At 40.8% G+C, this 21,365-nt stretch overlaps 2 protein-coding genes across 2 annotated transcripts in view; both read right to left on the bottom strand.

The window, feature by feature from the left end:
• The window catches only part of nol11 (nucleolar protein 11), a 34,675-nt gene extending 23,226 nt beyond the window's left edge, over positions 1–11,449 (bottom strand). Inside the window, exons 1-7 of the mRNA XM_080209374.1 lie at positions 11,311–11,449; positions 9,769–9,882; positions 7,277–7,333; positions 4,519–4,667; positions 3,529–3,586; positions 2,123–2,264; positions 458–655 (exon numbers count right to left, since the gene is read on the bottom strand). Coding sequence (XP_080065500.1) covers positions 458–655; positions 2,123–2,264; positions 3,529–3,586; positions 4,519–4,667; positions 7,277–7,333; positions 9,769–9,882; positions 11,311–11,442 — 850 coding nt within the window. The 5' untranslated portion in view covers positions 11,443–11,449. The remainder of the gene's footprint in view (positions 1–457; positions 656–2,122; positions 2,265–3,528; positions 3,587–4,518; positions 4,668–7,276; positions 7,334–9,768; positions 9,883–11,310) is intronic.
• A 1,711-nt stretch (positions 11,450–13,160) lies between these two features.
• Positions 13,161–21,365, bottom strand: part of LOC145356590 (cytoplasmic phosphatidylinositol transfer protein 1-like) — a 348,840-nt gene continuing 340,635 nt past the window's right edge. Inside the window, exon 9 of the mRNA XM_080209373.1 lies at positions 13,161–19,009. Within this exon, the coding sequence (XP_080065499.1) occupies positions 18,693–19,009 (317 nt within the window). The 3' untranslated portion in view covers positions 13,161–18,692. The remainder of the gene's footprint in view (positions 19,010–21,365) is intronic.

Here is a 21,365-nt window from a genome sequence, read left to right as displayed (position 1 = left end):
AGAGGTGTCAGGTGACATCTCTTATCATCACCTGCAATCTGCTAGTATAATCAGCCTGAGCCTGAAGGACACAATTTTCCATTAGCTTTTCAGAAAAAAAAATTATGCACATTTGACAGAAGCAAGACCTTAAGATTGCAGCAAACTGTGGCATCGACTGGATCCCAACTTGCTGAATTATTTTCTTCCTTGCCCCAGATGGATCTGTCACACTGCAGCTCTCGACGGCATCAATCCAATATGACTGTGCAGTGATTTCCCCTTCCTGTGCTCACGCTTCCACCAGAGACAGATCAAAATTGACAAACCGGCACAAACAGATCAGGCAGAAACCTGCAACCTACTCACTTCTGATATTACACAGTTCCACACACACACACATCTTGAAAATAATTTTTCTTCCTGTTTTGCTATTAATTCTGTTCTGTGGTATTAGTGTTTGTGTTGTAACGGGTACCTTTGACAGTGCACTGATGTGAATATGGAACTCCTAATACAGCGACATGAGTCTCATCCAGAACCAGGATAGTGGCATGGTCCAGTGAAGTCTCACAGTTTGGCAGCTTTAACAATAATGACTGTGGTAGAATCTGCACTTTCTCAGTAGAATTTCTGTTTAACAACAATGGCATCTCATATATACAGCCGCTGGAATCTATAGGAAAAGAGGGGAGAGTTTCAGTTACAAGTATATCCACTGTATATTCTTCTTTTGAATACACTCAATAGCATGAATTGCACCTCTCCAGGGGAGAAGAACTATATTGAGTAGATATCTAATTCATCCACAAAATTCGCACTGACATAATAAATTTGAACTTTATTTATTAGTACCACAAGTAGATTTACATTAACACATGCAATGAAGTTACTGTGAAAATCCCCAAGTCGCCACACTCTGGAGCCTGTTCAGGTACACTGAGGGAGAGCTAAGCGTGGCCAGTTCACCTAGCCAGCACATCTTTCAGACTGTGGCAGGAAACCCGAAGGAAACCCATGCAAACATGGGGAGAATGTGCAGATTTCACACAGTGACCCAAGCTGGGAATTGAACTGTGGGTCCCCGCTGCTGTGAGGCAACAGTGTTAACTATTGTGCCACCCCACAATTACCACATGGCACCACAGATGCTCCAATTCGCTTGTGCCAGGTTAAAGTGTGGGATAAACGCTTTAGTTTGGGCAAATCAAAGGTTCCTTCAATGTTTGGTCTCCGCTGCAAAGTGTGTCACTGATATTTTTTGAGAAGCCATCTACGATCATCTTTGCCATTTCAATGATGGTCAGTAACTGATGTATTATTTGGAACATGGTACAATCCTGTGGGATCCTAGATATTCTCTGCAGTTGGACAGAAATAGCACCGTGAACATTATATTGAAAGTATCTGATAAAGTTTGTCACAACTGAAATACAAGACTGGGGGGATCTGACATCCTAATTCTATTCAAGAGATGGCTGTTATTGAGAATGACCTTGTGACAGGCTAGCTAGTTTGGCAATGGCAGTGCAGAGCTCTCAGTTGAGCCTGTGGTGGGATTTTTAACAGCTGCAGTGACAGCAACACAGTAAATGGTCCTATCCCCTGGGAATTATTAGAATTGACACATCGTCATTCTTGTTTAAGACTTATCCCAACAACAACGTGAATCTCCTGTCCAGGCCCTCCAAGAGTGAGGTCTGATCACTCACTAGTTGTGTTGGTTCCTGCATAACACTGTCAACTGTACTAACCCTGCTTACAAATTGAACCCAATACCACCTGCCACCAGTGGATCTGGACTGTTAACAATCTGCAACAGATCCATAATAAACCAATTCCAATCTCACATGAAATATGAAATCTGTCGGTCATACTTAGGCCCAACAGTGCTCCAAATTTCAGGGGGTACTGCGAGGCGGACAGGAAGTGTCTTTTATACAAGATGCATCAGTATCACAAAACCATTTGCAGTACAGCAATGCAAGAATAGTTTCAGAAGCTGTTTGTAAATGCCTACTGATCATCAAATAAAAGTAGGCACACATCCGCTGTTCGTTATCTGTAAAACCACTTACTTGCATTTTGTAAAGTATTCTTTATTTAAGTCAATTCTTTATTTAATAAATTGAACACAACTTACATAAACACATCAGGCTGATGCCCTCTTGCTTAAAGCAAAGCACAAAACTCAGAGGACGGACATTCTTGTCTCCTGAATCCAGTTTAAATTTGTGACATATGTTGGGGTTTAGTTTCTGTGCATACAGATGGAACAACCCATCCTATAAATAAAAAGAATCTTTGAACCATTCAAATGTTAAAAACTCTAATTCCAAAAGCAAACATTCATCAAATCAGCTTCTTCCCACCCAAACTGAGGGCAAACAATTGGAAAGTGGAAAAGGTAGAAACTAGTATCGAAGCACCTAATCGCACAACACTCTAAATCAAGGGATACAATTTCCATGTGTTATTCTCTCGAATTGGTCAGCACAGATCTTTCCCATTAGGAGACTGACAGGTAGCCTCTTCCTAATTCTTTAATAATATTCCCCTAAAAAGGTTGACACAAAGTGACCTGGCTAAGTTTAGGGACCCAGCCTTTTTTATTTCAGCATTGCACTGTCCGAGTGATTAAAAAACCTAAAAACAATTACTGCTGATGTTAGGTTATTAGTCTCATCTCACTTGCACAGTTATAACTTACTAGGAACAGGGATTGCAATGAGCAATTGAAGCATTTAGCGATGAATAAAATTAGAACTAAATACATACTTTACAGTCGTATCAGCACATTGAAATATATCTCAACATTAGAGTATCAGTCATTTGATAGACTGAAAGAATGCTCAGTTTTATGATGGAACAGAATAACAAGTTTCAATGTGGTTATGGGAGGCAGGGGGAGGGAAAATTCTATTCGGAAAATTAGTACAATTTGACAAGTGTTAACTTTCAGCCTTTTCTTGCCTCAAAATAGAACGAACATCTCTAAAATTGAGTAATCAAAGTTCAAGCTTGAGCGCTCCCAGATTGACACGAGGAACAACTGGAAAATGGATAAAAGCAGGGGGCAAACATGTCATTTCACAGCATGAAACAATCTGACGACTGCTATCATGCACCCCAGTTTTACTCAAAGTAAAGAATTAAAAGAACTATTTATTGGTTCTGACATTGTTGACACTAATTATTTCACTCTGAAGGTGGCAGTGTAGATGCTCCACAATGCTGTTAGGAAAGCTGTTCTGGAATTTTGATCCAGTGACAGTGACGGATTGGCTACCTGACCAAGTCCCAGTGGTGTGCGATTTGGAGGGAATCTTGGAAGTGCTCCCTTGCATCCGTTGCCCTTAGTTCTTTTAAGTGGAGAAGGCTGATGGTTTGGGGAGGTAGTGCTGCTCAAGTCTTGGCAGGTTTCTGTCATGCACGTTTGGTATAGTTTGTGTGTACGTCAGCGCACACTGCCAGTACAGCAGTAATGTGAGGGGCTGATATTTATGTCAGCAAATGAGATACCAGTATTAATCCAATGTACATCCATACCTTTTCAGTGACAAACAATATAACAGGACTTCCTGCTTCTAGTAACACATCACTCCATCTACAAACAAAATAGATCATATTAATTTGAAAACTTCAAACAAAACTTGACTGCTGCACTTGTTTTTTAAACAAAAATTCATAAGTGACAGAAATCTATAATTAAATTTGAACAATTATCAAATCTCAACTAGGTCAATTCCATACATCATTGAACTTTGATATTATGGTTTATGACATCTTATGAACAGTAAGATCAGATCACTGCTTTGTAATTTACTCAGTGTCATACATTAGCAGCTGTGTACATTAAGGAAGGTGAACAGAAATGTGTCAGGGTTGGGAGGATGATAGATGATAATTATTCTGTTTCTGCAGGATCAGCAATTGGGTGCTATTGGCATTACCAGCAGGATTCCTGCTGATAACTGAAATCCAGTGGGAATGCAAATCTGCTTCCTGAGAACATCTAGCTGGGCTGGATGCACTTCATTGCTGAATGAGCAGATGCTAGTTGGGCAAGGTGGCAGGGAGCTGATAGCTCCTGAGGAGGAACTGCATCCTGCTGAAATTAACAAAGTTAGCACTGATCAAGAATTAAGATAGGGTCCTTCTTATGCCAACTACCAAACTGCTCAGTGCACGTCAGTGAGAGAGTGGAATTCTCAGCAATCATTTATTTGCTCATCCATTTCCCCACAAAAGTACAAGCTAGTCTTGATCATTTCTCAATCCAGATTCACAATGTTCCTCCAAAACAAAGATGTGGAGATGGCGGCGTTGGACTGAGGTGGGCACAAAAACAAGTTTCACAACACCAAGTGAAGGAGCAGGGCTCCAAAAGCTTCTGATTCCAAATAAACCTGTTGGGACTTTAACCTGGTGTTTTAGACTCTAAAACAAAAATTAAGAGATGAACACAAAATAAATAAATGTTATGGAAATAAGCTTTTCTTTAGCTCTCACTGCCTCGATATATCAACAGATACGAACCTGATGACTTCACCTTTTGATATGACACTTTCAATCTCCTGTTGAGGAGCCGACAGAAGAGCATCAAGTTGTCTCACGCTTCCTCCTTCGAAAAGCACCAGGGGTTCTGTGTCAGGTAGTGTGTGTATCTGATAGATGTCAGCTGCTAACTAAGGTGCATTGGAAGAAAGAATCAGGAAGATTAATATTGACTTCAATTCCTTTGCAACCATTTTCTCTTAGACCCACAGCACAACATCTTCTCTAATTACTACCATAAAAGAAGAAAACCAAAATGAAACATTTTCTCTACTCATGTTTCAGCAACATGATTACAAGCACAAAGGCTGAACAGCACGATCTTGCAACAGGTTTTTAGAACAATCAGATTGATTGGCCATGCTAGATTGCCACTAGTGTCAGGGATGGGGGCTGGGTGGGATTGTGGTTGGCGCAGAGTCGATGAGCTGAATGGGCTCCTTTTGCAGCGTAAGGATTCTATGATTCTGAAAGCTAAACAATGTATAAAAGCAACTAAGTTGATTGTACATAGATTAAGATAGAATAAGATGAATCCTGCTCAGTTATTTTCTGTTGCTAGTTCAATTTCTTTGTCACGCTCGCATGATTGGTTCTTTCTTTCATACACATTTCTTCCTGAGGCCAATTACATTCTCTCTCTTCCTGAGCAAGCTTCCTCTAGTTTGAAATGACTGGTTAATGACATTACTTTTGAAAGTGTGATACAGAAGTTTATATGTATGACACAGGAATTGAACATATGTCCACATGCATAGAAGCAGAATAGATTTTAAATATTGTCTCCATTGTCTGCATAATTTCACCCCCTATTGTTGCTCTTTTTTTAAATCAACTTCTTCCCCAATTATAAATTCACACTTCAAAACTTTAAATGCAAACTTGTCATTCTGATTGGATAATCTCTGGCTACTTTGTTCCCACGTTGATTAAGAACATAAGAACATAAGAACATAAGAAATAGGAGCAGGAGTAGGCCATCTAGCCCTTCTAGCCTGCCCCGCCATTCAATAAGATCATGGCTGATCTGTTGTGGCTCAGTTCCACTTTCCCGCCCTCTCCCCATAACCCTTAATCCCCTCTCTTATCAAGAACCCATCAACCCGCTTCTTAAAAATATTTAGCGAGGTAGCCTCCACCACTTCAACGGGCAGAGAATTCCAGAGATTCACCACCCTTTGAGTGAAGAAGTTCCTCCTCAACTCCGTTCTAAACCGCCTCCCCTTTATCTTGAGGCTGTGCCCCCTAGTCCTACTGTCTTTTTTGAGCGGGAAGAGTCTCTCCACCTCTATCCTATCCATCCCATTCATCATCTTATACGTCTCAATGAGATCTCCCCTCATTCTTCTAAACTCTAACGAGTACAAGCCTAGTTTATTCAGCCTCTCCTCATAGCTCAATCCCCTCAACTCCGGTATCAGCCTAGTAAACCTCCTCTGCACTCCCTCCAGGGCCAAAATATCTTTGCGCAGGTGCGGCGCCCAAAACTGCACACAGTACTCCAGCTTTGCAGGAGAAAAATAATCTAGGCACCATTTCCCACCCGTCCACGAGTAACTGAAATCTTGAAGCTCCAATATAAAGGTTTAAACAAAAATAATTTTCTGAGGTAAATCACTTGGGATTGTCTTAAGCTGCCTAAAGTTCAGAAGTGCCACAGAGTGGTCAGAGTCTGCAACTGCACCTGGCCAACTAACCCACAGCTGAAAGGAAAAAGCTGATAGAAAGCATGCTCCGACAATTCACTGGATGTTGAAGAATACAGTAGGCATTTTAGTTCCTGAAGCTTGTTCCAGCACACAGTTAGATCACAGATGATGTACAGCTGAACACCATCAACTCACCCTGAACCCAAATCACCCTGCCAAACAAAACTCTATCAATTTCAGATTTGAAATCATCAACTGACGTCTCCAGCCCTCAATATATTTTTTTTGGGAGGGGGAGAAGAGGAAAGATTTCCATTGCCCTTTGTGTGTAATACTTCCTGACATTACCCCTGCCCAGTTTAATGCTAATTTAAAGGTTACAGCTCCCTGTTCTGGACATAATTAATCTTTCTACCTTCTCAAATCGCTTAATCATCTTAAACACCTCAATTAGATAATTCCACAATCTTTTATAGTCTGAAAGACGTGCTGGTTAGGTGCATTGGCTGTGCTAAATTCTCCCTCACTGTATCCGAACAGATGCCAGTGTGGCAACTAGGAATTTTCACAATAACTTCATTGCTGTGTTAACAGACGCCTACTATGACACTAATAATAAATGAGCTTTAATAAACTTAAGGAAACACAAACCTAACATGGCCAATCAGTCCTTATAACTGAAACCTTTTCACCCTTGCACCATTCTAGTGAACCTGCACCAAATCCCATCCTTTCTGGAGTCTGGAATGCAGCACCACAGAAGGAGTTTAATCAATGCTCGATATAGCTGTAAACTTCCACCCCTTTGTATTTCAGCGCTATTGAGATAAAGGCCAGCACTGCCCAACGTGCACACCTTTGGAGTGTGGAGGAAACTGGAGCACCCAGAAGAAACCCATACAGTCACGAGGAGAACGTGCAAACTCCACAGACAGTCATCCAAGGCTGGAATCAAACCCACGTGTCTGGCAGTGTGAGGGAGCACAAAGCCTTTTAGTAATATCCATTTGTATGATGAACGTTACTTTATGAATCAGGATTATGTTCCTTTGTTCTTTACGTGAAGTGAATTCATGTGATTCTCAACTTACTGTTGCTTTAAATGATTTTTCCAGATTGACATCTTCATCCTTCCAAATCCTTAAAACCTAGAAAGCAATGAGATGAAAAACATTAACGTTACACACTGCTTACCAGGTGCAGCCCAATCTGAATGCAATTAGTTTCTCTTTAGGTACATATTCGTGAGCACAAGGACAAAGCGATTACTAAGGCCATTCATTCTTGGCACCTGTTGATAGCATTAAGCACTCCTAAGCTAGGTGCAGAATTGGCAAGATGCAGAGTTGGTGTTTAAACTGCCCTGCCACAATCTTAGACAGTAGTAATTCACGATGCTGAAAAGCCCCACACAAACCATTATTTACTATCTATCTATCTCACTGAATTAACCAATCTGTGCCAAATTCTGGCTAGCCTGTACGACTGACCCTTGGTCACCAGGCAACAGCACAAACACATTAAAAAACTCCCTTATAGTTTGTTGTAGGTAAAATAATACCTCAGAGACTGTTAGTGACTCAAAAGACAGTGGTTTTTATTTCAAAGCCCTGGCTTTTATTCCAGAGCTTTGGGAGAAACTGGTTCCAACCAAGGACTGCCAGACTTCTCATAGAACACAAACACAAGTGGACATTTATACATTATAAGCTCCAGCAGTAATCAAGATTCAAAGTTCCAATTCCGGCCAGACCTCCAGGTCTTCCTTCCCTGGTCATGATTTAACTTCAGAGTTGACCAGAAATTACTCTCCAGCTGGCAGCTGCAGTCATGATTAGGCTTAATCCAGTCACAATTCAAAACCCTTCTGCAGCAGTACCGACATCCCTGTCTTTGAAGTCACTTGCGTAGTTGCAGCTGTCCCAGCGGGAGTCTTCCTATAGGAAGCCAGAAGTGCGATTTCCCATCAGCAGCTGTCAAAAGCCGGTATCATAAAATACCATCGATGTAAAGATGCCCAACTAACACAAATAGGTAAGATTTGCAAAGTCTACAAAATAACAGTCATATTTAACTATCTAGAGTTAAAGCATGTAACATATGAACATGAACATAATGCCAGGAGCAGTATAAGCAAGAGAAGATCAGTCACGGGGAGGGGTTATGTTTGTGATATATTCTAAGTACAAAATGCATTCACCCTTTCCCTACTTCATAGTTGTCTCAGAGCTCTCATTCATCAGTCCAGACTCTATTTGATCCTGGGTCAAATAATGGGGTGATGGGATGAGATTTACTTGGGTGCAACTGGACTCCGGTCTCACTTGGGAAAGCCAATTAAACAAAAAAAACACATAGTTCCAAATCAAAAAAAGTTAACTGTAGAAAATTAAGAGAAAATAGCAATTTGTCCTGGATGAGGAAATTGAGAAACAACAGTCAGAAACAAAAAGGTCATAAAAGGAGGAATACTGAACTTTTTAAAATGGCTATAAAGGCTCTAGTCAGACCCCATTTGGAGTATTGTGACCAGTTTTGGACCCCATATCAAGGGGGTTCAGAGGAGATTCACAAGAATGATCCCTGGAATGAAAAGCTTGTCGTATGAGGAACGGTTGAGGACTCTGGATCTGTACTCAATGGAGGTGAGAAGGATGAGGGGGGATCTTATTGAAATTTATAGGGTACTGCAAGGCCCGGATGGAATGGACGTGGAGAGGATGCTTCCACTAGTAGGAAAAACTAGAACCAGAGGGCACAACTTCAGGCTAAAGGGACAATTCTCTACAACAGAGATGAGGAAGAATTTCTTCAGTCATACAGTGGTGAATCTATGGAACTGTTTGCCGCAGAAGGCTGTGGACGCCAAGTCAAGGAGCGTCTTTAAGACAGAGATAGATAGGTTCTTGATTAATAACGGGATCAGGGGTTATGGGGGAAAGGCAGGAGAATGGGAATGAGAAAAATATCAGCCATGATTGAATGGCAGAGTAGACTCAGTGGGCCGAGTGGCCTAATTCTGCATCTATGTCTTACGGCAAATTTACCAATTTCCATTTCAAACACTACAGTTTTCATCTGCAACCAGAAGTAACCTCCATTTTTCATCTGATTGCACTTTTGGGATGTTTTTCTACATTAATAAAACTATGCAAATGCAAGCCATTGTTATTGCACCTTCGTTCATACAGCCCACTTGTGAGATTCAGGTGGGAATGCTACACATGCATTCAAGCACCCACATAGATGCTCTAAGCTGCTAATGTTTCTTACAAATATGGCAGTAACTACAATTCAAAAGTATTTAATTAGCTGTAAGGCACTTTTTGTTTTGTTGTCATGATAGGTGCTTTAAAAATTCAAATTTGTTTATCTTTGACTGTGCAGAAAGCATGGATGAGAATGTTTGCAATCTGAACACTGTTAAATAAACACTTATTCAAGTCCTGGTTGACCCAGGGATTTATTGAGCCGCGTCTGGAAATGTACTGAAATTACACATGACTCAAGTTATATTTTAACTGTATCAAATGCACAGAAAACAGAATTACCCAAATCCCAATTTTTTTTTTTACATCTTTACCTTATGATCATGAACCACGACATATTCTCCAGTCAGGTTGTTGTAGATAGCTGGGCATGAGATTTTTTGCGTTTGCTTCACCGTCCAACTTCCGAGGGGCTTTTGATCCGACACCTTCACACCACCAGAGAGAAAACATACAAGAATGCAAACTTTATTGATGTAAGCACTCTTCTGGATTCTTACAACTGACTCCAGACATGAGGAGAGACATAGGCTGAGGCCCTTTCTGATCTTTGAAGCAAATGCAAAAAGATTCCATGGCACTATTTCAAAGAGGTAAATAGGAGCCATCCCTAAAATTATTTCCAATAATCATCCCATAATCAATATCATTAAAAAGGCTCTGTAGACAAATCATACAAACTCACAAATGTTAACTGTTTCTTTCTCAACAGACACTGTCAGATTTGCCGAGTTTATCCAGCATTTTCTGTTGTTATTTCAGATTTCCAGCACCCTCAGTATTTTGCTTTTATTAAATAAACTGGTCATCATTACATTACCATTACCCATTCTTCCCATGTCTGCATGGGTTTCCTCCCACAGTTCAAAGATTTTGATTTGATTTATTATTGTCACGTATCAATATACCATGAAAAGTATTGTTTCTTGCATGCTTTACAGACAAAACATACCGTTCACAGAGAAGGAAACGAGAAGGTGCAGAATATAGTGTTACAAACACAGCTAGGATGTAGAGAAAGATCAATTTAATACAAACTAAGTCCATTCAAAAGTCTGACAGCAACAGGGAAGAAGCTGTTCTTGAGTCGGTTGATACGTGACCTCAGACTTCTGAATCTTTTGTCCAATGGAAGAGAGAATGTCTAGGGTGCATGGGGTCCTTAATTATGCTGGCTGCTTTGCCGAGGAAGCAGGAAGCATAGACAGAGTCAATGGACGGGAGGCTGGTTTGCGTGATGGATTGGGCGACATTCACGACCTTTTGTCGGTCCCTGTGATCTTGGGCAGAACAGGAACCATACCAAATAATACAACCAAAAAAAAAAATGCTTTCTATGGTGCATCTGTAAAAGTTGGTAAGATTCGTAGCTGACATGCCGAACTTCCTTAGCCTTTTGAGAAAGTAGAGACATTGGTGGGGCTTTCTTTACTATTATATTAAGAACCAGGAAATGTTGTTGGTGATCCGTACACCTAAAAACTTGAATCTCTCAACCCTATCTACTTCATTCCCATTGATGTAGACATTTGTGCTGGTTTGTGTGATTGATTAGCGGAATAAATGTGTGGGATTACTTGAAGGGGGCCTGGATGGGAGGCTCTGTCAGAGGGTTAGAACAGACTCGATGGGCCAAATGGCCACTTCTACACTATAAGGATTCTCTGATTATCTACATCAATCAGCATCATTACCTACAACAGGCAACAACCCTGCGATGCCCACCCTGTGCAGGAAACATTGAGCTGCTCCAGCTTCTCCCCCTCCTCCTCTCACTGACACCCCGGAGAAGGGACCGCGGTAACGATGCCAAGTCTCTGGACCAAAAACATCCTGAAGGACCGTGGTTTCCTCACCTTGTAGACGGTAACCGTCCTGTCTTCGTGAGTGACAATGACACGGTCGAGCCCAGCGGGCCCCACAGCGCGCAAACCACCCCCGCCGCTCGGTAACCCACACAGCGTGAACTCCTCACACAGCTGCGCCATCTTGGCTCGCTGCCTCCTCCCGGCGCCTGCGCACAGCCAGAAACGTGGGTAAGAGAACCACCCGAGCCTGCTGACCTCCCGCCACAGCGCCCTCTCCCGCTGTGGAAGAGCATGCATGTATAGCAGCCTCCTGATATAGCGCCCTCTCCCGCTATGGAAGAGCACACATGTGCAGTAACCTCCCACCACTGCGCCCTCTAACGCCGTGACAGATCATACTGTGGTGTCTCTCCAGTGCTACACCTGATGGGGAAGATTATATAATACCTTCAGAAAGAAGCTGACCGACCAATCTCATTCGATAAAAGATGGAAAGGGGTTGCTCAATGAAGCTGACTTTGCTGATGTAATGATGCCGGCTTTGGACTGGGGTAAACACAGTAAGAAGTCTCACAACATCAGGTTAAAGTCCAACCAGTTCATTTGATAGTAAACCCACAAGATTTCGGGGTTTGCCCCCTTCGTCAGGTGAGTGGAGAGTTCTGGTGAACTCAGTGAACCCTCCACTGTTTAACCTGGTGTTGTGAGACTTCTTACTTTGCTGATGTAAGGCAGTGAAACTGTCCACGTTTGCTGTTATTGCAACTGTGAAAGTGACGGCCCTCCTCTGCACATTCAGTAACAGAAATCTGGAGCTTGCAGTGATCTCCTGCTTCTTCAGGAACTCTGTTTTAGCCCCCAAAGAGTAAATTAGATTGATTACGCACAATACAGCCCTTAGACCTCAACAATGAGTTCAACATAAACTGTGACTTTTGTCCTGCACCTTAATCCTCAGTTTCTATTTCATACATTTTTTGTCTCAATGCCCTCCTTTCCTCCTCCACCCCACTATGGGCCATTTGTCTCATTTTTAAGTTTGCTACATCTTTGTTGCAATCTCTCTCAGCTCTCACTAAGTATTGTTCCAGCTGTTCTGCCCCTCTTATATTGTATTTTCCTTCTTCATTAGTTAAGAAATCAAACTGACTCGATCCTTACATATGCTGCCAGATCTGCTGAGTTTTTCCTGCATTGCTTTTGTTTAGCCTCTAATGGCTCAGAATTAAAGTTGTCATCATCACTGATGTTCACAATGTATCTACAATCATCAGACCAAAGATGTGCAGGTTAGGTGGACTGACAATGCTAAATTGCCCCCAATGTCCCAAGATGTGAGGGTTAAGGGAATTAGCATGGTAAATACATCGGGTTTTGGGGATAGAGCCTGGGTAGGATGCTCTGTTGGAGAGACTCAATGGGCTAAATGGCCTCCTTCTGCACTGTAAGCATTCTACTCTCTGGAATTCCTTATGTTTACCCTCTCTAAAACATCCTCCCAAAAACAAATTCAGTCTTTAGCAAACATTTTATCACCTAATTTTTCCTCCTCTTGTTCAGCATGTTTCTTTTCCTTATGCTTTAGGATATTTTCTACATTAAGCATATATAAAACATTATATATATATAAAACAATGCAAGTTGTTAATTTCTTGCGATGGATTATGATTTCAATCTTGATGAGTCCCTTGCTTCCAGTTGCTTCTGTATTGTGTTACTCCTATGGGAAAGAGGATGAGAATGAATCTGAATGATAGGTTTCCGCTCTGTATGAATTTTCGAACATGACACTGGGTATTAGATCAAATGGTAGTTAAGATCATTAAAGTAACCACACACAAGCAAAAAAGAATCTCAATTCAGACAGAAAAAAACTTATTTATTTGAATCTGCTCATGAGCAATTTAGGAATTTGTCTATATTCTGTTTTATTATGACATGCTATGTAACAAACAGTGAATCCTTCAACCTAGCTAATAAGATAAACCAGTTGTAGTGGGCAAACTTGCCCTTAAATTAAATTACCAGAATATTTACATTGTACTTGTTACATACAGTACTGATCTATGCAAAACTCTATTCAATGTTTATCATTTCCATTTGTGAACCCAAGCACAGCAGATAACATGCCACTGAATATATTGAAATAATGTCCACTTTTAAGTGTCTATCTTTATAAGGGGCTCACAGGTTAGATACAGTGAGAACAGTCAAAAGGCATTATCAGATCTCTAACAGTGCTATTTAACTCCAATTCAATTTTTTTCTTTCCCTGAGGATACTGATTCTCCACTGACACAAGCTCTTCAGCAACACATCCAAGTAGTCATTATTTATTTGTGAACCCAAATGCTATATGTTGGCATGCTATTCAACTATTCTCCTGGAACACAGCCAAGCTTGATCTTGAACTCACTGGACGTCCACACATGCATTCTAGCAGGATCAAAACAATGGGAGGTCATAAAGACTTTCCCTGTTAGTTCAGGGAAGTGAGGCCAATTACAACATTCCAACTGTTGGCCCAGTTGAGAACAGTTAATCAGCACAGCCTGCAGATGGAAAGATCAGAACCAGACCAATTCACCTGGGACATTTTTCCTTTTTTCTAAAATGTTATGTTGAACTAAAATGTCAAATTCTTGAAAGCATTTTCCTCAGAAAGTTCCAAGTACGGTGAATAGCAATGCACTATGGCAAACAAATTCCTCACTCTAAAAAGAATCAACTGCATCAATAGGTTTACTTAACCACAAAATTATACATTACTTTTTTATGTTTCAGTATTCAAAGAAACTATTCATGGTCTTTAACATTTACATTTCTGTCCATTTACATGGAAACTGTGGAAATTGTTTTGTGGGAAACGTAGCCAGTAAAAATGGCAAATACCTGGATACAGTTTGGAAAATTAAGACAAGCTGAACATGCTATTATGAAAATTGTTTCAGCAACATTCTGTTGTGAAAAATATTTTGCTCAGTAACTACCACTACATTTACATTTCAAAAATGCTTTAAAATACACATTACAGGCATTTCCCATTGAAAAGTAGGAAAATGCATAAAAGGTTCTGTTGCTGCAATCTCTAAATCCTCTTAATAATCTGAAATGGTTTCTCTGTAGAGTTGATCCCAAACTGTTAACAAATATTTGTTAAAAAGGTGGTTTTCATAAAATGCTCGCCCCAATCTGTTTTGCAAATAGCTCCAGTTTTTATACTTTCCACCTTATCTTTAGATCTGGTACACAACCACACATGATAATGGGTGCAATGACTTGTTTCCAGATCTTAGGCTCCATAAATTGACCATTAGGAGTTTTGAGGAAGTAGCTTTGGATGGGTTTTGAAATTTAATCTTTTAATTCCCCTAGTCTCCTGATCCATCCTCAGTGCTCTCCTTGGTGGCACAAATTAAGGCAGACAGCTTTCGACTATGGGAACACTTGTATTCCATCAACTATAACTGTTGTCAGAAAGGCTGAAAAGGAAGAAAGAATTTGCTTTTATGTTGTCCCTTAATATATCCTTAAGATGTCAAAAAGTGTTTCATAATTGAAGAATTACTTTTGAAACAGTCATTATTATTATGCAAGCAAGGCTTAGCAAAAAAAGATTCTTGACTCCATCAATATAGAGTAGTTGATCCATGCAGATCATTCCAGGAAAGTTCAAGTTTTGGTCTTGTGTTGCTGTTTTAGCAGATATTACTGCTACTGTTGATCTCTGGGCAAAGGGGGTGAAAATTAGCCTGAGCTCCTGGATCCATCAATCCCGCCAGCAAATGTACAGATATAAACACCAGGCGAGAATGGTATTGGGTTCAGCATCAGGATTGAATGGTTTGGTGATGCTCTTGGTCAGGGTCGAGGTGAATAATGGCAACTTGAGTAAGGTACCTGTGGAAACACTCCAGTAAGGAGTTTCACCTTCCGGAAAGCTGTGCAGGATGAAAACAAATCAGCACAAAAATAAATTAAGAGGGAAGAAATCTTGTTCTTGAGTTCTCGAACAGTGGCTTTGCTTCATGAGCAAGTGCACTAAGTAATAGCAAAATGCAATGCCACTATTCCAAAATAACAGCACTAAAATTAACATGGCTTCAAACAGATATCAAGAACAACATGAAGTAAAGTAGTGGAATTTTCTGCTTATTTCAGTTTTTGATCTGAAACGGTATAAATATCTTGAATTTGGTCCTTGTGCTAATATGATATTGACAGTAAAAATAAATAAGTCCAGAAAACTGTAAAATGTACAAGGAATTAGTCGCAGAATAAAATATTTTACATTTCCAAAGACAGAGTTCAATTAGAGCAATCAGACAAACAGATCTGAATCCCACTCCACCAATTCAGACAGAATTGTAACAACATACAGTCCACTTTTTGTTTAAGATATGCACAACGTGCAGAGGCTGCAATAGAGAAATACTGTATGAATTTCTTTACCCTTAAGTGAGTTCAGTTTTTCCAAAGACTCCTCTCTGTCATCACAGCTTACGCTGTGCACTTGCTGAGATTTCAATGCTCCTGAGCATTGTGTTAAATAGAGTGCTATCTCAATATACAATTGTCAAAGAGGGAGCAATGAAGTCTTGAGACTAGGAAAAATGTACTTGTTAAATATTAACTCTATACACGTATTACTTTAAACAATTAAAAACTGGTATGAATGATTCAAGAACATTTCTACCATTTATACATTAATGAAGAATATGTTTGGACGGGAACACTAAAAGGGCAGTGTGTAACAAATATTTATTTTTTAATGAATAGGCTTTTTTGATATTCAATAGGCAATTCTTATTTCTAAGTTTTTTAAAGTACAATTTCTTTGAATGATTCAGATGGCTTAACCTTTACTCAAATGTCTACTTATTCTCTAAAATGATAAATTTGTCTGATATTCAGGTTTATGACCATCAATGATCAGCGGTGCGGTGTTTTAATAGAAAAATAGAGAGGTTTTTCCTAAGTGGGTTTGGTGATGAGGTTAAAGTTTAAGGTTACACATTGTTAGTGGCAGAATTTCTACCAGAAATGGAATTTGAAAGCCTTCTGGTATTTTAAAAAACGTGATGCATCGAATTTAATAATCAATTATGCCAAATATCAGCAGGATGTAAGTTGATTTGAATTCTTGTTTTTGTTCTGTGTGGGCTGCTCAGGTTGACAGATTTATTTAATGGAATAGATTTATTGTGCACAGCTCAGGCCATATTTACTAAAACATGGTATTCAGGTTCCATAGAATTTCTCCCCATTGTAAGTTGTGAACGTGCTTTGCAAATCTGCTACTGACTACTTAATATAATTCTTTAAAGCATTTTTTTTAACTGATTGCTAGCACCTGAACTCAGCAAGAAGAAACAGTAAATAGATTTAAAATATAACACTGCACAGTCCTGCACTAACAACCTCCTCCCTCTCTTTCAAAAATAGATAGGGGCCAAGAAAAGCAATGCTGCTGAGCCTGTAGGCGGAAGCTTTAATTGTCTCAAACAAATGAATTAAGATATACTGGAAAACAGTATTAAGTCTTAAGTTCATCAATGGAACTGAGCTTCAGCAGAAACACATTTGTTCTATTTAAAATCTCATCTTGTGAATGTGGCATTTATCATTCATTTCAAGAGGATTATCAGTGCAGGTGGCAGATGCCTTACATAAGGCAATTTAGTATTTACCTTTATCTAGTTCTGGGTGTGTAACTATATCCTTTGCTCTCCCCTGCCGAAACCTGTAGCTGTGGAGGTACTGAGAACTCACCGTTGTAGCATACTCACACACCAATCATGGACATTCCTGTCCATGGGCTTTGATGTTTTTAAAAATAGAAAACCTTAACATTTTGCACAGTATTCTAGCTGTGATATCAATATTTTAATCAGGGAGTTAATTTTCACATGCAAGATGGAGTGTGAAGGAAGATATTAGCCTGTCACTGCCGAGTCTGGCTACCAAGATGGCACAGACTTCCCAGGAGGTGTCACCTGAGACACTAATAAAGAGAAGCTTGGCTGATTTTTCTCACCCTAATTCAATGGCACTGGGGCCAACTGAAAAGATTCTACTGGTTTATCCCAGACTCAACAATGAACCTGACACCCTCTTGGCTCAAGAAACATCAAGTGGTAAATTTATTCGCTAAGTCACTGGTGGAGCAGATTTGTTACTTTTCCATCTCGAACCAGAAAAAGAGTTCGTAATTGGGTGATAAGAGATTGGCCAAAGAACCAGAGGTAAGATGAAGAGAATTTGTTTTATGTAGTGAGTTATTCTGTTCTGAAAAGCGCTGCCTCTAAGGGCCGTGGAAGCAGATTCAGTCATAACTTGCAAAAGAAAATTGGATAAATACTCAAAGGAGAAAATTTTGTAGGGTTATGGGTAGGAGACGGGTGAGAGAGTAATTGGATAGCTCTTTCAAGTGTTGGCAAAGACACAAATAGGACAAAGGCTTCACTCTGTGTGTATCATTCTAGGTAAAGGTAAAGCCACCACAGACCTAGATGACAATAGGCTGTTCTCCCCCTTGACGGGGAGAGCTGACTGGTGGTGATTTAACCTTCGGATCACCATACCTCAGCCAAGGGGCAAGGTTGAGAAGGCGGGGCCTTCATGAATAACTCATACAGGTACAAGAATTGAACCTGCACTTGTTGGTGTCGCTCTGCATCATGAACCAGCTGTCCAACCAACTGAGCTAACTGACCCCATAGAATCATTCTGTGGTTCTATTCTATAACTGATCGTAGGTAAGTTGTGCTGATAATGGCGAAAGAACACAGTTAATCTCCATATGGATCCAGTTCTCAATCAAAGCCAACACTTGTGATTACTATGGAACTTTACAAACCTGGTTAGCTGGTACTTCCCACAGGGTAAATGGCTCCTGCCTTATCAAAGTCATCAAAGCATGTCTCTTTGTGTGTCTCTTGACCTAACAGTCATGGAAGAGCTTCTGAAAGGTGTTTAAACTTTATTGCACAGAAACATATATGTGTAAGTGCTAAACATGTAGGGGTGCATTGTCCCTTTAAGTGCTAGAAACTCATTCATCAGCAGTAGATATGGGATAATCATAGGGTGTTATTCGTAATTTTGTGCTCGTGGGAATCAATGCCAAGAACATGCTGGGAAAGCTATTCATGAAATTCCTTATGTGTTTGTAGCAAATAAATTAGCTGCTCATCGGCATATGGAGAATTTAAGCTGTAAAGTGCTTGCACTCCACCCTTTCCCTTTGGGAAGAAGCTTCTTATTCAATTTAATAGATGTTACTTTCTTTGTGAACTGTACTCAGGGGGGGCCAAAGAAATAGGCCAGTTGCATGCAATTTTCAACTAAGAACTAAACAAGAATGACGGATAAAAAAGAATATCATCTAACTGAAATCTGAAAACAAAGCCCATGGTCAGAGGCAGAGATTAGTTGTGCTTAGGCTCAGACGGCTCTCCAGAGGCGTCGATATCAGGTATCATGGCGGTGCTGCGCTTCTCCCGAGAATCTGGAAGTGTAAGAGTTTCTGGAGCAGACTTTTTCCGAGGGCGATCCTTAGGAATGGCCAGGAATTCTGGAGCTTCTGAGGCGAGTGGTGTGGTTGGGGCACTAGAAGGTCCACTGCGGGTTAACGAAGGCATAACGATATTGCTGATAGTAATTGCAGGAGGAATTATTCCAATTTTTTTGTTAGTGGCTTCCTGAGTCGCTCGTTCAAATTCTCGAACCTCGTTCATTGTCATGTCTTTCAGTTGAAAATAAAAGGGGAGAGAATATCAAGAAAAATTTTAATGACCCTTACAGAACAACATACTCACTCCAATTCACTGCTTATCATTGTTTTTACCTTAAGACAATAGAACATGCAAGTTACTTTTCTTCTTTTTCTCTAAATCAGTGACTCCTAAGGTTTATAAACATATAAAAGGTTTGAGAGGTGTAGTGAGTTGGAACAACATGCTGTTATTACACAGTATGAAGACTAAGTCAGCTGGGAGTCCACCCATGAAAAAGCCGGCTGCCTTGCAGCCATTTTACGCTCAACAGGGCATTAAATGATTTCTGTACCCACCTGGGCAGGAAGTCCTACCTTTGAGAACCACCGGCCTATCTTATTGGCTAGCTGCTCTGTAGTCTCTATAAATCCAGGTTCGAATGATGGTCACTGCTGGGACCACAGCTAGTCCCCAAAGAAAAGTTTAAGTTTTAATTTAAGTTTGTTTATTTATTAGTATCACAAGTAGGCTTACATTAACACTGTGAAAATCCCCTAGTTGCCACACTCCGGCATCTGTTCATGTACACTGAGGAAGAATTTAGCATGGCTAATGCACCTAATCAGCACGTCTTTCAGACTGTGCGAGGAAACCAGAGCACCTGGAGGAAACCCACGAAGACATGGGGAGAACATACGGCCTCTGCACAGACAGTAACCTAAGCCAGGAATCAAATCTGGGTCCCTGGCGCTGTGAAGCAGCAGTGCTAACCACTGTGCCACTCTGCCGCCTGAGAAGGTTATGCAAGTCAGACTCGAGGTACATTCGGGGTATTGGTAGGACATGGAGTGAGGGGGCTGTGTTTGAGAAGTGGGGCGAGGCGAGGGTTAAGTGGGGTATAACCTTGGGGGAAAGAGGGAGGTGCTCTGATGAGCACAGGGGATCCCCAAAGGAGAACCCCTCACACCAGTCTGCCCAGCAAAAGCTGTTGGGCTACAGATTTGGCATGGTCCTTCTCTTATGATGGATAAAATAGCAGCAGGAATCGATGAGACCCTAAAGTGGCAGTTAATTGGCTCAATGGGCGGTCCTGTGTAAAATGGGGAACAGGTCCAGGATGGGCGTGAAGGTGACGGGCAGGCCATGAGTCCCCCACCAAATCTACCAGTGTAAAATCGAGTCCTAGGTTTATGATCTTAATTAAGAATTTATACAAAATTAAATGTAAATTTTCAAATCTATGAACACATTTCTGACTCTTCAGAAGTGCTATTGTAACCCCAAAGTGTACAATACATGTAAGGAGCTTTGCACTGCCAAACACGCTAACACATCACAGTTACTTACCATTGGTTTCCTACTCTTTTGATGAAACTGTATTTATACATTTTTATCACAAACAAGTTATATTTTCCACGTTAATGTACTTTGAAGCAGCTGCCATTACTTACTTGAAAATCAGCCTTTGTATTTTAACTGATCAGGAAATTGTTTTCTTTTTAATATTCTTAATTCATCAATTAAAATTGTTCCCAATACTACAAGCACAAATTAAAAGTTATTTTATAAGCACAAACAATTCATATTTTTGTGTTCTGCAACTCAAATGCTCACTTCAAAGGTACCCAAGTTTGAAAAGTGTGGGTTCTACATTAGATCGCTGGTGGGGAGCCTGTGATTCGCCTGCACATCTCATCCTCATCTGATGAGATGTGACATTTCTCCATCTCCTTCTCAGGCAGTTCCTTCCCTCGTTGTAGTGCCATGTTGTGTAGAGTGTAGCTGGCAATGACAATGCGTGACACCCTAGGTGGATTGTATTGCAGGGCTCCACCAGACTGGTTCAGGTATTGGAGCCTCACCTTCAGTATCCCTATGGTTGCTCAACTTAAGTGTGAGTTGCAGCATGAGCCAAACCAGACCAAGCTGGTCTGCAAAAGCATTATGGCCTCTTGAAAAGCATCACTGGCCACGTCCTTGGTGGGTAGCCTTTGTTCCTGAAGAGACAACCCTGCAGTCTTTGTGAACCATGAAAGATGTCAGGGATCTGACAGCAGCTCAGAATGTAGGAGCTGTGGCTACTCCCTGGGAATCCAGGACACACCTGCGAGTGCATGATTGCATATCAGTTGAACATTCAGTAAGCGGAAGCCTTTATGGTTCACATACTTGACCGCTTGTTGCCATGGAGCTCTGAGTGCCACATGAATGCAGTTGGTGGCACCCTGCACCTGTGGAAAACCAGATACCTGCATATATCCCATTGCTATTGCTTTCTGGTTTGCCTGAGCCCCAGTCGAAATGCACAGATTACATCTGTGACCTCCTGGATGCACTTGTGTGCAGAGGCTTGTGAAATCCCAAAGCGGTTACCTGCGGAGCCCT

The sequence above is a fragment of the Carcharhinus amblyrhynchos genome, chromosome 21, assembly GCF_965287045.1.
Source record: "Carcharhinus amblyrhynchos chromosome 21, sCarAmb.v2.hapA, whole genome shotgun sequence".
In the NCBI taxonomy this organism is placed as follows: Eukaryota; Metazoa; Chordata; class Chondrichthyes; order Carcharhiniformes; family Carcharhinidae; genus Carcharhinus; species Carcharhinus amblyrhynchos.
Note: the sequence above shows the minus strand (reverse complement) of the source record. Positions and strands in the feature narration are given on the sequence as shown.